The following is a 16410-nucleotide window of genomic DNA, read 5'->3' on the forward strand; positions in this document are numbered from 1 at the left end:
GCCTCACCCACCTCACAGGGTGTCTGTTATGGGGAGGGGAAGGGAAGGTGCTTGTAAGCAGGTTTGAGTCTGCCTTAAGTGGTAGAGAAAGTCGGCATATAAAAACCAACTCTTCTTCTTCTAATATGGCTTTGATGCAGGGAATAAACAAACCTGTGGCTAAAACAAAGGCTGCCCATCTTCTGAGAATCAAGGAGCATCATGTTTCCCACATTATTCTTAAGCTGAAGTACAGTTTGTTTATTTTTAAAACAGCCACTCTACTGATGTCCTCCCTTCTTCCAAATCCTAGCAACCAGGCCAACTTTTCCCCTTCCTTTCTATACAGCCTAAGAGGAATATGTTGTATTGAGGAAGAGGAGATGGTTTTTCTGCCGAATCTCTAGGCAGCAGAGTGGGAGCTAATTCAAATATTAATTTAATTTAAATATTTATACCCAGCCTATTCACTGTGGCTCAAGATGGCTTGTAATTCCCACAATTAAATTCCCACAATGGCTTGCAATTCCAGCTCCAGGCTGGAGAAGAGCTGCTACACCTGAGTATTAATAATGCTTCCAACACTGAATGAACCTTCATTGCTATCAAGCCTGATGGAGTCCAGTGGGGATCAGTAGGAGAAATCATCAAACGCTTTGAACAGAAAGGCTTCCAATTGGTGGCCATGAAATTTATGCATGCTTCTGAAGACCTTCTCAAACAACATTACATCAACCAGAAAGAGGCAAGTTGGCTGAAATGGGCTTTTCCCCTCAGTCCGCACTGGAAATGGGATATGAACAGGCGAGGCAAGCTATAAACTAAGGATGCTGGATATGGAGTGCCAAAAAGATCTAGAGAAGACACCGACTATTCTATCAGCAGAACAGTCCAGATATGTAGCCGCTCCTGCTGCCTACCTCTCCCAATTAGAGATCTTCAGATATAGGAGAGCATTCACCCTTGCCAGATGCCTAGCTCTTCCCTTGGCGGTTGTGGATGGGAGATACAGAAAGGTTCCCCTGGAGGAGAGGGTATGTCCCTGTGCTCTAAAGGAAATTGAAACAACGGAGCACGTTCTACTGCACTGTCCGCTAGATCAAAAGGTTTGTTCTAAGTTTATCTCCCCCTGGCTTAGTCGGCATTCCACCCATAAAGGTCAAGAGTACACTAAAATGTTGCTTATGGACAAAAACCCACAGGTTACAGTAGGAACGGCTACGTTTTGTGCAGCGACCTGTAGAATCCGTCAGACGCTGCTGAGAACATTGGTAGGTCAATAATTTTAAAGGGTAGTATATATAGTTTGCAAAGAGTGCAAACAACTTTTTTTACTATTTGTATAAACTTGTGGTTAGAGCTTAATACTAAGGGTTTTAGTGGTAAATTGTAAAGAGCTGTGCTGGTGCATGACTGTTTTTAATAAAGATTGTAAGACCTGAAAGATAGCAGATTCTACACAGGTTCTACACAGGTTAAATACATGAATTCTGGACCTGTAGTAGCCATAGTTTGGGAAGGCCTCAATGTTGAAAAGACTGGCAGAGAAATGTTGGGGGGAACTAACCCTGCATATTCGAAGCCTGGCCCTATCTGTGGTGACTTCTGCCTTCAAGTGGGCAGGAACATCATTTACGGCAGTGACTCTGTGGGGAGTGCTCAGAAAAAAAAATAACCTGTGGTTCAAGCTTGAACAATTTGTGAGCTTAAAATCTTGTGCTCATTACTGGATTTATGAATAAGTCTTTCAGTGAACTGTGCCTTTTTCTAACAAAGCATCTCATTCCACTCAAGTATTTGATGTGGGACAATTATCAGGTTATCTTTCATTATTGGCACTAACAAATAAACTATCATGAACTACAAAAAAACCCAACATACAAAATACAGTATAACTCTATGATCCCCCAAGAATATACAAGCAGCTTAAACCTTACTGAAAACTCACCAAAACTAAAAATGTCTAAGGATGCTGCCTCCTTCACCTCCTTGGAGTGCCCAAGGTGGGAGCCACTGCAGGGAAGGAATGGGCTATAATGGGCTATAGGGATGAACAAGAAGGTAGCAACCAGAAGCATGGAGCACAGACAGTGAAAGGCTTTAAAGATCATGATCCACACTTAATTGAACTCAGAAACAAACCGGCAGCCAATGAATCTATTTTAAAATAGGTCGGACATATTCTCGTCAGCTAGCCCCCTGACAATAATATGGCTGCCATATTTTGAAACACTTACAGTTTCTGGGTTGTCTTCAAGGACAACCAAATGTAGAGCATGTTACAGTAATCCAATTGTAAGGTTACAAAATCTTGCATCAGCGTGGCCAGGTTGGCTGAGTCCAAAATATTGCCAGGGACTCACTAAATGGCTTTAAGCAAGCCACTCTTCTCTCAGCAGCAGACCCAGGAAAATAAATAAATATGAGGACCATGATGTGCTCATTTACAAGATTGTTTTTGAACTGTGCAAGGGAGGGGGCTGTGAAGAATGCAAGAATCCAGGAAGTTGTTCCGGCTTAAGAGCCAGCTGATTTGACAGCTAAGGAATTCGGGGAGTGACCAGTGAAATGGTCAGTTCAGAACTCAGGGGGAGAGAGAGTGTCGGTTCAGCACCGGAGTTCAGTACGGACAGAGCTCTAAGCAGCAGTGGTTCCCAACCTTTTTTTGACCAGGGACCACTAGGACTTTTTTGTTCGGTGCAGGAACCCCAAGGTTCAAAATAAAAATGCCGAGAATTTGAAAATAAACTTTAATCATAACTGTTAGTTAAACATTAAACTTAGAATAATATTTGAATATATATTTTTATAATAGAGAACTTTTAATTGAAACTATTAATTTATTATGGGTTTATAACTTTGTTTCGCGGACCTTAATTTAGTTCTCGTGGACCCCCAGGACCCCGGGTTGGGAACCAGTGAGCTAGAGAGAGCTGTGGGCTGTCTGGGAGGATTTGTCCTCAGGAGTTTAAATCACAGGAACACTATTTAAGTTGTTTGACCAAGACAGGACCAGCAACTGGTTCACAAGGACATGGACTCTGAGTGTATAGAGTGTGTCTTGGTATTGAAATTGGGAGATAGCTCTGAGTGAAAGAGAGTTCTCAAAACCAGGGAGAAGGAAGTCAACTTAGGTATATTGAAGGTTGAGGAGAATTATTCTCCTCAGCCTAAAGGATTAAGGAGAATTATTCTCCAGAGTCCAGAGGGAACTTAGTCCAGTTTAAGGATTCAACTGGTGAAGTGATTTGTGTAGTTCCTTACTCCAGAAAACCTGTGTCTTAAGTAGACTCGAGTGAACAAGTAAATGATAAATTAAAGCTAGCCTCTCATTGAAAACAACTATTCAGCATTTTGAAGTGAATTTAGTGTTACCATCTGAAAACAACCAATCTTCTCTTGTACATATATTTAAGTGTGAAGTGCCTACTCTTTATTGGTTTATGACCAGCCTATTACCTTTCTGAGACCAAGTTTGCCTGTTCAAATCCTCATCCTACTTTGCTGTTATTAATAAAATCTGTTGTTTTGAACTTTTACCTCACCACGCCTTTGCGTGCCATTGATTTCCAACAGATATAATTTCATTGAAAGATCGTTCTCTCCCTCGATCCGTGACAGAGGCATACTAAAATTCAACTAGTGAGTTCACTGCAGTGCAGGCTTAATAATAATGACCCACCTCTCCATTACAATAAGATAAAACATCCTAAATAAATGCTAATTCATTACTACTACCATTACTATTCCTGCTCTTACCTGTCCAGCAAAGAGGCCGCACACCCCGATTATGCAGAGGATGTTGAATACAGCAGAGCCAACAATGGTTCCAACCCCTACATCTCCCTTTGTGATAAACACACCTGAGGAGGGGAAAACATAGGCATTCAGATCCCTCAGAACGGGCAGAAGGTGTTAGCCAGAGATTTCCCATTGCAAGGACTGAAAAAATGGCTCTCACCTGCAATCTAATGTCGTTCAGTCCCTTTTGCCAATTTAGGACAATACACCATCACCATCCCATTTGAACTGGGCGACCTTCCATGGCAGAGTGAGAATTTGAGCCTGGGTGTCCCAGATCCTAGTCCAACACTCTAACCCAGGGGTGTCAAACATCCATCCCCTTGAGAGCTCTTATCCGGCCCGCGAGCCAGCCTCCTCCCTCCAATCCCAATCTGGGCTGGCAAGGAATAGCCCAGCCCGACCAAGCAACATTTATGTCACATCCAGCCCTCGTAACAAATTAGTTCGACATCCCTGCTCTAACCACTACACTACACTGGCTAGAATGCTTTCTCAAGCATGTCATGTCATCCAGTAGATTCAGTGCAACTTAAACAGGATCACACCCTCAACCGAGATTCGCCTGAAATAACTGTTACTTTCCGGTGCACATAAAAGATATGGTATGAAAATGAAATTGCAGACAGAGGAAACTAATTTCAATGACATGAACACGCATTGCGGATTCCCCACAGAAAATTCATTTCCCAAGAACAGACCTCCAAACCCGGCACAGATCTAAGAACACATGACAGGGTTTGGTGCTGCTGGCCATTACCGTGATTCAGTCCATCTTTGTTGGGCAGATTGGGCTGACTGCAAATTTCACCACAGCAGTGACTCCTGCAAAATGCTGGCTCCACATTGCCCTGGGAGGCCATGCTGGCAAAGAACCCTTCTCAAGAGTCTTTGAGTTTGGCCACAACAAGAGCCTAGCAGGAGTTAGCACTGCCAGAGGTCTCCTCCTGGCCTCTTCTGTCTCATAGCTAGATGAGAAGCACACCAACTGCAGCCACACCAAGAGAGGGTCCATTAGGAGCCAGGGCTACAGGAGGTGTTTAGCCATGAGGTGGGCCAGAGTTCTTCTCACCAAAAGCCCCAAACTATCATATTGATATCGGGTCAGCTGGCGAAACCTCTTTATGTTTTTCTGAAAGGCATATGCCTGTGTATTACATTTTGATGCGATAACCTGTTCTCATGGGTAGCTTCAGCTTTTTGTGATGTCATCAAGATAGCCAAAGCCAATTTCCCCTGATTGACCGAATTAGAAAAGACAGGAAAAATTGGCTTTGCCCATCTTGATGACATCATAAAAAGCTTAAGCTACCCATCAAAACGGGTTATCACATCAAAACGTAATACACAGACATGCACCTTTCAGAAAAACATAAAGAAGTTTTGCCATCTTACCTGATACTGACATCTGCCCTTGCCCACAGACTATGACTGGCATTCCCCACAGCCAGACATCAGATGTGGGGAAACTTATTTTCCAACCAATGGACCTGATTTGGATCAGGACCCTAGTACAGGGGCAGAAGGGCTTCTGCCTCCCCCCACCCCCAATGCTGTGCTCCCAATCCAAATAGGGCCTTGAAGCACTAGGAAAATATGTTGTACAAATCTAGGGTGAGACCACACTTGGAATACTGTGTACAGTTCTGGTCACCACACCTAAAAAAGGATATTACAGAGCTTGAGAAGGTGCAGAAAAGAGCAACCAACATGATTAAGGGACTAGAGCAACTGTCCTATGGGGAGCGGTTAGGACGCTTCGGGCTGTTTAGCTTGGAAAGAAGGCGGCTAAGGGGGGACATGATAGAGATCTATAAAATTATGCATGTTTTGGAGAGAGTGGACAGGGAGAAGATTTTCTCCCTCTCCCATAATACTAGAACACGGGGTCATCTGCTAAAGCTGGAGAGCGAGAGATTCAAAACAGATAAAAGGAAATATTTTTTCACACAACGCATAGTTAAATTGTGGAACTCCCTGCCCCAGGATGTGGTGATGGCTGCCAGCTTGGAGGGCTTTAAGAGGGGAGTGGATATATTCATGGAGGAGAGGGGTATTCATGGTTATTAGTTAGAATGGATACTGGTCATGCTGCATACCTATTCTCTCTAGTATCAGAGGAGCATGCCTATTATTTTGGGTGCGGTGGAACACAGGCAGGATGGTGCTGCTGCACTCGTCTTGTTAGTGGCTTCCTAGAGGCACCTGGTTGGCCACTGTGTGAACAGACTGCTGGACTTGATGGGCCTTGGTCTGATCCAGCAGGGCCTTTCTTATGTTCTTATGTTTCCCTGCAGCTGCTGTCTAGTTACAGGGAAACATATTTCATATATTGCTGAACTTTTAGCGGATCTCCCCCCACCCCCCACCCGGCATGGGGATTTGTTTTAGCAGAAGAAGAGTTGGTTTTTATATGCCGACTTTCCCCTCCACTTAAGGCAGAATCAAACCGGCTTACAATCACCTTCCCTTCCCCTCCTCACAACAGACACCCTGCGAGATAGATGGGGCTGAGAGAGCTCTTAACAGAACTGTGACTGGCCCAGGGTCACCCAGTTTGCTTCATGTGTAGGAGTGGGGAAACCAACCTGGTTCACCAGATTAGCCTCCGCTGCTCATGTGGAGTAATGAGAAATCAAACCTGGTTCTCCTGGTCTACCACTCCAAGCCACCACTCTTAACCACTACACCACGCTGTTTTCATTGCATTTTCAGAAGAATCTATTAGTCAGCTTTCTTCATTTATACAAGGCAATTCCCCTGTGAGTCTTTGCTGGAGAGTAACAGTAAAAATAGCCATGCTTGCACTTTAAGCTTTTCCCAACGGCATCAAGACGTGGGTGATTTAATTACCTATAACAGAGGTAAAGAGTTCTGGAGCAGAGCTGCCGGCTGCCATGAACGTTGCCCCTGCAACATCTTCGCTGAGATCCAAACGCTGTGAAGAAAAAGAGGGAGACTGTCTTTACTGGAGGCAAAACACAACAGGTCCCCAGTCTACTAATGGATCTTGGAATCTCCTCCAAAGCAGAATAGCGTGAGAGGATATGTGTGGCTGCAGCAGAATCCTCTCTCCACCTCCCCAATATTACAACATCATCCCAAAGCGGGAGGATATTTGGAGGAGAGAGGTCTGGAGGGTGCGGCACAATCACCTTCCCTTCCCCTCCCCACAACAGACACCCTGCGAGATAGGTGGGGCTGAGAGAGCTGTGACTAGCCCAAAGTCACCCAGCTGGCTTCGTATGTAGGAGTGGGGAAACAAATCCAGTTCACCATATTAACCTCCGCTGCTCATGTGAAGGAGTGGGGAATCAAACCCAGCTCTCCAGATTAGAGTCCACCCCTCCAAACCACTACACCACGCTGGCTCAGGAGGTTTGAGGGGTGGAACCTGGGGAGGGCAGGGTTTGGGGTGGAGAGAAACCTCAGTAGGGTATAATGCCGTAGAGTCCACCCTCCAAAGCAGCCATTTTCTTCAGGCGAACTAATCTCTGTAGGCTGATCAGTTGTAATTAAGGTTGCCAACCTCCAGGAGGTCAATAAATACACTATATTTTAAATATTCCTACGTCTAATGCAATCAATGTACAATGCAAAGCCACAGTGCAATAATTACTTAACATATAATGGTGACAGCAGCAATAATATCTACAACCCACATAAATGACTGAAAAACTCCCATAATTAGACAGACCTGGATAATTAACAAGACTGTTAACCTCCCAAGTATATGAGTTCCTTTGAACTGAGGCTGATAAAGCTATGCTTTGGTTAAAGCGCTACAGAATATCCGGAATAGCGTTTCTTCTTTGCAGTCCCTTCTGCTACCTACTTTGGAGCAACTGTGTACTTTTGGATAAGAAGATCCTGCTCTTCTTCCTTTTGTACAATTGGACTGACGTCAAGCCCTTTGGAGATAGCTATTATGCTTGTATTATACAGTTTGCAGTTTACTGTTTTTTGACTCATCTTGTATATATTGTGTTTATTGTTGTAACCTGTTGTGTTTTGACCGTCTCTCATGTTTGCACTTAGTATTGAATAGATTTTGTATATATTGAGTAGTACTGGTTCTTTTTTGTAGCAACCTCCAGGTACTAGCTGGAGATCTGCTATTACAACTGATCTCCAGCCGATAGAGATCAGATCACCTGGAGAAAATGGCTGCTTTGGCAATTGGACTCTATGGCATTGAGGTCCCTCCCCTCCCCCAAACCCCACCCTCCTCAGGCTCCGCCCCAAAAACCTCCCGCCAGTGGTGAAGAGGGACCTGGCAACCCTAGGAAATAACTGAATACTAAAAACTGCATAGGATCTTTGACCAGGCCCAACCAAAATATCACAAAACGGGGCAATCTTTCTTTCAAGTTCTCCAGAACTCTATAAGGATGGATGTCCATTTTTTAAAAGACACAGAGAAAGAGCTGAGAGACAAAAATAAATGTTTTCAGGGCACAACAGTCAGGCTCCAAGTCTGCAGCTTGTAGAATTGCAAAGTGCACAGAAAATGTAGCTCTTTTCAGATATGTGTGGCTTTGATAGACGTGAAGAGAACCCACCCTTTTTTAAGGGAACACATTCATGCGTAAAACTGTACATGTATGGAAAATATATTTCCCTAGTCACACAAAATGGCAACCATGGGGATTGGGAGGATCGGGCATAGCACACTTTCCTTTTTACGCATGGTTTACACAAGCGCCAAAACTTGAACATCTTAAAAGACTTTGCGTTGCAGAATTAATTGGTTAGGAGGTGCTGGACGCAGAACAGGTTTCTTGTCATTGAATTTGCTGACAGAAATGAACACTGTGAAGCCAGTCAAACAATTTAGACATCAAAGATGATGGAAAGGAAATTAAAGATTATAATTATGGCTCCTTGTAATCTGTTAATAAATATAGCAGGGTAACAACAGCAGATACTTACTTCACAAATCTTTTCCAATGAAGGGACAAAGAAATCATCACAAACGATCGCCAAAGCATAGAACATGTAGACAGCCTGGAAAAACAGAACACATTCTGTGTAGAACGGCCAGTTTAAACAAGATACTATCCCAATTCAATTATTTCAAATTATTTAATGTTACTGTTTCAAAAGACTCAAGACTCAACTGCTTGTTGGTTCTGAAAGGACACCAAAGGAACACTGCAGACTTAAAAACTGGGTTAATAGTAATTCCTGCTTCCCAGAAAACCATGGGAATTGTAATTTTATTATGACTCATAATCACTCGCCATGTTTCCATTCACAGTATTCTTTGAAGGAGGCCATGACAATTTGCTATAAAATTAATCAGTGTGTGCAATGTAGACAGGTCCTACACTATCTGATACACTTCCAAATACTTGGAGTGCAACACGCATGGATATATCACTGGCACTCCATTGGTCACCCACATTCAGCTGGCACTCCACACTGTAGCAAAGCACCAACCCACCGCAGGCCTGGCCATCTGCCTTATTGGCTATGTGTTACTACAGTAGGGAAAACAATCCCTGTGTTTTTTAGTGTCAGGACTCAAGCCCACCAACAGCTCTTGAACCACTGAGACACAGAAACACCACTCAGGCCTGGCTAAATGAAAGATCTGGAAGATCCGTCACATGAGACCTGGAAGCCTTCTTATCACAGTAGGTTGGTTAGGTCAGATGATACACCCTGACTCCTATAAAAGATTTCCAGTTGGAAAGTTGCTGGCCAGAGTGACTAGGACACCGACCCTACCTTGGTCATCCTCCATCTCTGCCTTACCCCTTCTCAACTGCACATGAATTGGGTCTGACATCTAGGGACTCTTCACATGTGTTTTCCACATGTTTGGTTTGACACCATATCAAGGAAAGCACCCATGCTGACAAGCCCTTCATTCGCCAGGGTATCTCACTGATGAATACAGGAATCACAGTGAGGCAACACAACATTGTGTATCCTGAGCAAGGATTCTCTAGAAGTAGCTGAAAGACGGGGTCTGGATGCCAGCCGGCTCCAAGAGGTATTTAAGTACCCTGTAACTCTGACACCACCCACAAGTTAATTAGCTGCCCGGACAGCAGGACACCCTTACAGGACGTGCCATTAACGGAGGCGTCTGCAAAAATGTGAGTCACTAATGAACAAAACACAAGGCTGCAGACATTACTAAGTGGAGTAACAAGTGAAATGGCATAATTATTTAGTGTGGGGGCTTGGCTGATAGCAGACTAATACTTGGTATTAGCCACAATCCCATTGTCCATCTGGATTATACAAGTTCCTCCTCACAGTAGAAATGTGTCAGCATCTCAGCTACGTTTGGCTTCCTTGCATTTAAAAATCCTAAAACGTTAAGGAAAGCCCTGTGAGAGCGAAGGAACTGGGATGGAGAGGCAACGGAGTGTTTGGAAACTAAACTCTTTTCCAGCTCGTGAGCCAGCTGAGTCGCCCCCCCCCCCGCCAGTCCCAATCTGGGCTGCCGAGCTCGCTGCGGACTCACCAGCTGGGGCATGCCCCCCTGCTCCCAAGGTGTCAATTGTCAAAAACTCTTACATTTAAAAAAAAATGTGTTATTGTTTTAAGCATGTTTGTATTTGAAGTAAAAATAAAGTAAAAAATAATAGAATTAATTGGCTTTGCCTGTATCTTCTATAAAGTTTGTACCTCTAGTCCCTGGCATTAAATTGTATGATAAATATGGCCCGGCCCCACCAAGCGACATTTATGTCATATCCGGCCCTCATAATGAATGAGTTCAACACCCCTGAGGTAGAGTTTCGGGCTAGGATCTAGGAGACCCAGGCTAGAATACCCATTCTGCTGTGGGAGCGCATGGGGTAGGGGTTGCCAGGTCTCTCTTTGCCACTAGCAGGTGGTTTTTGGAGCAGAGCCTGAGGAAGGCGGGGTTTGGGGAGGGGAGGCACCTCAATGCCATAGAGTCCAATTGCCAAGGCAGCCATTTTCTCCAGGGGAACTGATCTCTATTGGCTGGAGATCAGTTGTAATAGCAGGAGATCTCCAGCTAGTATCTGGAGGTTGGCAACTCTAGAGAGAAGGAAGCAGGGAAAGGTGAAAATACAGGGCAGGCAGAAGGAGAGAAAAGAAGAAATAGCAAGGGGAAAGGGATACAGGGGAAACTGAGGTGCCCCTCACAAGTCCTTGAGTGTCTCCCACTGAGCAACTGGGCCTGGCAGCAAGCAACTGAGCCAGACTCACCCCCACCCAAGGCTGCCAGGGTAGGGAAGAAGGAAAAGCTGAAGAATGTATTGAAGATACTAGGGATTTAACCTGGGACCCTCTGTGTGCATAGCAGATGCTCTACCCCTGAGCCATAGCCCTTTCCTCTTGTGGCAGACTCCATCAGCCATGCTGTTCATGTGACCTGCCAGACACCATTCATTATACCATCCCCTGCTCGGGCACCACTGTGTTCTACCCCCTGTTCTACGAGGCACCCCCTCCATTGTACAAATCTATGGTAAGACCACACCCAGAATACTGTGTTCAGTTCTGGTCACCACACCTGAAAAAGTATATTGCAGAGCTTGAGAAGGTGCAGAAAAGAGCAACCAAAATGATCAGGGGACTAGAGCAACTGTCCTATGGGGAGCGGTTAAAATGCTTAGGGCTGTTTAGCTTGGAAAGAACGTGGAGACATGATAGAGGTCTATAAAATTAAGCATGGTGTGGAGAGAGTGGACAGGGAGAAGCTTTTCTCCCTCTCATAATACTAGAACATGGGGTCATCTGCTGAAGCTGGAGAATGAGAGATTCAAAACAGATAAAAGGAAGTATTTGTTCACACAACACAGTTAAATTGTGGAACTCCCTGCCACAGGATGTGTTGATGGCCGCCAACCTGGAAGGCTTTAAGAGGGGAATGGACATGTTCATGGAGGAGAGGGCTATCCATAGCTATTAGTCAAAATGAATACTAGTCATGGTGCATACCTATACTCTCTGGTATCAGAGGAGCATGCCCATTATATTAGGTGCTGTGGAACACAGGCAGGAGAATGCTACTGCAGTCATCTTGTTTGTGAGCTTCCTAGAGGCACCTGGTTGGCCATTGTGTGAACAGACTGCTGGACTTGATGGACCTTGGTTTGATCTAGCATGGCTTTTCTTATGGTCGCATCACTAGCATCTCCAGCTAAAACAATCAGGTAGTAGGGAATGAGAAAGTCCCCCATTTGAGGCCCACGAAAGCCACTGCCAGTTAGAGGAGGCAAGACTGAGTTTGATAGATTAACGATCTGATGCAGTAGAAGGCAGCTTCATGTGAACTAACAGCAAAAACCCCAGTCAAGCCAGACAGACAATATCCTTGGTTTTGGCCTCTTGCCCCCAGATGTCACCCCTTCAAGACGGTGAAAAAGTGGCGAAATTCCTGAAACCTCAGGTCAAATGAGAGCATGACTTCCCTCTGTTTGCCTTCATTTGGGAGTATCTGTGATATCTGACCACCGCAAATAAACTTATTTTCCCTGGTTGACAAGCCAAGCAATAATGTCTGGTTGCCTTGTAGCTTAAAATGTTCCATTACAAAATCTAGCACCTAATAACCAGCAAACTTGATCTGGTTTGCAGCCTACAATGATGACTTGCCAGAGGAAGTCATCTGCTTGGAATTCTTCTCTCATTGGCAGAGAATCTGCGATTGAGAGGAAATGCTGATCACTCTAGAGATCCAAACCTAGAGCCAATACAAACGTGCAAAAATAGAATGCGGTACAATCCTTCCTTGACCAAAGAGTTGGTTTTTATACCGCACTTTTCTCTACCTTGAAAGAGTCTCAAAGCGGCTTACAATCACCCACCCTTCCCTTCCCACAACCGACACCTTGTGCGGTAGGCGAGGCTGAGAGAGTTCGGAGAGAATTGTGACTAGCCCAAGGTCACCCAGCAGGCTTCATGAGGAGTGGGGTATCGAACCCAGTTCTCTAGATTAGAGTCCGCTGCTCTTAACCACTACACCATGCTGGCTCAGTATCACTTCAGACTACAGCTGGGAGATGGCTGAATATTTACTTATTATGATTTATTCAGATCATTTCTTGTCCTCCTTTTATTCCAAATGATGACCCAAAGTGACCTATGAAAAACGCCAATACAATTTAGATAAATAATTTTAAATAGACAAAATACTGTGTTAAGCAGAAAAACAAAAGGTACACAAAACACCTTGAACAGATCTAGTAGAAACGGAGGCAGTCCATCCAGGCCACAGTGGCAAGCCCTGTTCCCCTATGGCAAGAAAGCTCTCTGCATGTGGAAAGCTAGCATGTCAGGGAAAATGCTGATCCATAACCTTGATATTAAGAAGTTATACCACTTCTGATAGAACCCTTCACTTATTTTCCTTTGGGGGGTATGTTGTATGCATTTATTCTGTAATTGTCTGTCTTGCATTACTGTCAGAAATAGAGCTTGTTAGTTAACTAACCATAATACTTCAATTTCATTTGGTAACATTTAATCTCACAACAGATGTGGTGATGCTAGCATAACTGGGGCTGAAACATCCTGAATATTTACTCTTTGAATATGCAGTTATTTGGGATGGTGGTGGTAGAAGCGAAGCAATATGTTGGCATTGTGTCCCCATGTATGTGTTTCTATATTAATTAGCACAAGATACAAGGCGATTCTGCCTGTCACTCAGAGATTTAACCTCTAGAGGAAATAGGAACAATCCCCAGTTAATAAGGACAGTTGGAACGTGCAGACATCACTGCACGGAGAAAAAAACATCTCTGACCCAGGGCCAGGCATTCCGGAGACGGAGCTCAGAGCTCTTTTGCTGGGAAGCGTCAGTCAGGGACATGAAGGCTTCCTAAGTCATTTCAGTGTAGCTTTTAAAATAGCTGTTAATATTTCATTTTGTTTTCTATTTTTAACACAGTGCTTCACTGCTACAGGAATGCTAACACAAGCATCCAAGCAGGAAAATGGCAAGTGAGGACGCGCCCCAAACATGACCTTGTCTTGCAGAAAATCAAACAGCTCAACACAAAAAGGCACCCAAGAAAAGCCAGGGATGGATTAATTAATGGCCTGTTGGTTGGGACACAAAACCCTCCTCATTTCAGCTGCAGAATCACCTAGATAGGGGAAAACAGCCCCCCCCTCGCTGAATAAACCGTCTCACAAAAACTCAGATTGATTTCCTTCAGCCAAGCAAAAAGACAGAATAATGGCAAGAAAGCACAGTACTCCCACCTGTATTTTAAAACTGATTTTAATTTAAATGGAATTGCATAGAAGACTATAAAACACTCAGCCACATGTATCAGTTTCCTAATGAGCATGCTCAAGGTGAAAGAGGCCCCCATGTGGCTATTCGTACTTTTTGGCCACCTTCACAAGTGACGCTGGGTGCCTTTATGAAATCTCTACGGCACTGTGAATATGATGTATGCCAACCATTTCCTTTTCAAGTGATAATCTCTCAAAGGTGGCTATTAATTAAACTAATGGGGTTTATTCAGTTACAATAATCCAAAGGATATAACTTTTCAATTCTCGGGAACAGATGTGGATTTAAAAGTTACATGTTATTAGTCCCCAACTGCTATTATTACTATAAAGAAACATACATAGAAGCATACAGGTTCTCTATTTAAGAAAATGCTTTCTGAAGAAAGGGGGGTATTGTATGAGGGTGGGTTTAAACTCCCCAGTGAATCAAATCAAAGGATTTCCAGAAGGGGGAAATTCCCCCCAAATGAATCATTCTTTCCACATTTTATCATGCCTAAAAGCTCTAGATCCTCTGATGGTCTTTGCAAAAATGATGGACTTAGACCTAATCTATACAAGAAATACAAGTCTGGAAATCCATGGAGGGGGTTACGTGTGGGAAAGCAACTTTGAGGATGCTTTGCGGTGGAAAGCAGCAGCTGCAGAAAGGGTTAAATTCCCCTCCCCACTTCTCTGCTTAAATTCACCCCCTCCTGATGCTTCTTTGGGCAAAGAATGAGCCGTTGAAGATTTTTTTGCATGTATTCACGTACAACGTATGGTCTTTCTTACATTTGAGTAAGGATGGAACTATATATTACAAGACGAAAGGGGGTTCCCAACAGCACGATTGCCTTATAATGCTAATGCAAGAGTGGGGGAGGCACCGGTGACAGGGGGTACTTAACCCTTCCCTACCTATTCTCCCCTGTAAATGCCTCCTTGATGTTTTAAACTTGTTTCTTTCTCCCAGCCAGAGCTTTTTGATCAAAACTGAATGAACTTGGAGAAAAGCAGCTGGGAAGAAAAAGCGAGTCCCTGTAGGGTTAACTACTTCCATCCACCCAAAAATTCTCCCCCACAGATGGAGGAGGAAGAGGAAGAAGAAGAAGAAGAGGAGGAGGAAGAGTTAGTTTTTATATGCTGACTTTCTCTACCATTTAAGGGAAACTCAAACTGGCTTACAATCACCTTCCCTTCCCCTCCCCACAACAGACACCCTGTGAAGTAGGTGGGGCTGAGAGAGCTCTAACAGAGCTGTAACTTGCCCAAGGTCACCCAGCTGGCTTCATGTGTAGGAGTGGGGAAACCAACCCAGTTCACCAGATTAGCCTCCGCTGCTCATGTGGAGGAGTGGGGAATCAAATCCGGTTCTCCAGATTAGAGTCCACCGCGCTATACTACCGCTCTTAACCACTACACCATGCTATTTATGTTTAGTTAGCTAGCTGGCTTCCATGCATTCCCATTATCTCAGCACACACAGGTCTGGGAATAAGCATTTGCTGAGGTTGCGTATCACTCTGCTTTTAGACAGTGGTTGCAAATCCAGTTGTTGTAACAGGAACTGGAGCACCCGAATGAGGTGTAGCACTGATAAGAGTGACAGATGAATGAAGCTCAGTTTACAGATACACTATCATATCCAAACAGTAGCTCCAGGCAAAGTTCTTCAGAAAAGAGGAAACACTTACTAAAGTTTCAGGGTGAAGATAGATATGCCGTTTTGAACTATTCCAGAACCATCTGCAGTGCGATCAGTGAAAATTAGTCTTTCTTCTCCAGGTAGGGTTACCAGGTGCATGCCTGCAACCCCTGGGAGACTTTGGAGGTGGGGCATGGGGGGGGGTAAGGTGTTGTGTATGCATCAACATTACCGACAATCTGAGATTTTGTCCATCTCTAGAGATCAGCAAAATCCTAGATCGATGTTGAAGTCACTTCTGGGTTTTAGCCAGAAGCGATGTTGACATGTATGCATCTCTCCCCTCCAATTTCCACCTGCCACTCACTCAAGTGGCAGCAGGGGCCAGGAGATGGCGTGGCAGATCGCCCAACATCGTGGGTGAGTTGGCAAGCCTATCTCTGGGACTGAGTTACTAAGTCTAAAGCAGAAGCCATTCATGAATAATGATTGACCAGGCCACTGTGATGTCATCAAGAAAGGACTATCACAACCCCCCCCAGAACAACTTTGCATTTGAACAAAGCTTCCTTTAAAAATGTAATTAATAAAATAATTAATAATAGACACAGCTCTGATAACTTTAGTTGATGACGCCTGCCTGAATGTAGACAAGAAGAAGAAGAAGAAGAAGAAGAAGAAGAAGAAGAAGAAGAAGAAGAAGAAGAAGAAGGGTTGGTTTTTATATGCCGACTTTCTCCACCACTTAAGGAAGAATCAAG

At 44.2% G+C, this 16410-nt stretch overlaps 1 protein-coding gene and 1 pseudogene across 1 annotated transcript in view; one reads left to right on the forward strand and one right to left on the reverse strand.

The window, feature by feature from the left end:
• The window catches only part of SLC24A3 (solute carrier family 24 member 3), a 154847-nt gene that overhangs the window by 42068 nt on the left and 96369 nt on the right, over window positions 1-16410 (reverse strand). The window contains exons 3-5 of the mRNA XM_056862244.1: window positions 8713-8787; window positions 6634-6718; window positions 3739-3842 (exon numbers count right to left, since the gene is read on the reverse strand). Coding sequence (XP_056718222.1) covers window positions 3739-3842; window positions 6634-6718; window positions 8713-8778 — 255 coding nt within the window. The 5' untranslated portion in view covers window positions 8779-8787. The remainder of the gene's footprint in view (window positions 1-3738; window positions 3843-6633; window positions 6719-8712; window positions 8788-16410) is intronic.
• LOC130488611 (nucleoside diphosphate kinase-like) lies at window positions 572-1721 on the forward strand (annotated as a pseudogene).

Source organism: Euleptes europaea, chromosome 17, assembly GCF_029931775.1.
Source record: "Euleptes europaea isolate rEulEur1 chromosome 17, rEulEur1.hap1, whole genome shotgun sequence".
NCBI classification, from domain to species: Eukaryota; Metazoa; Chordata; class Lepidosauria; order Squamata; family Sphaerodactylidae; genus Euleptes; species Euleptes europaea.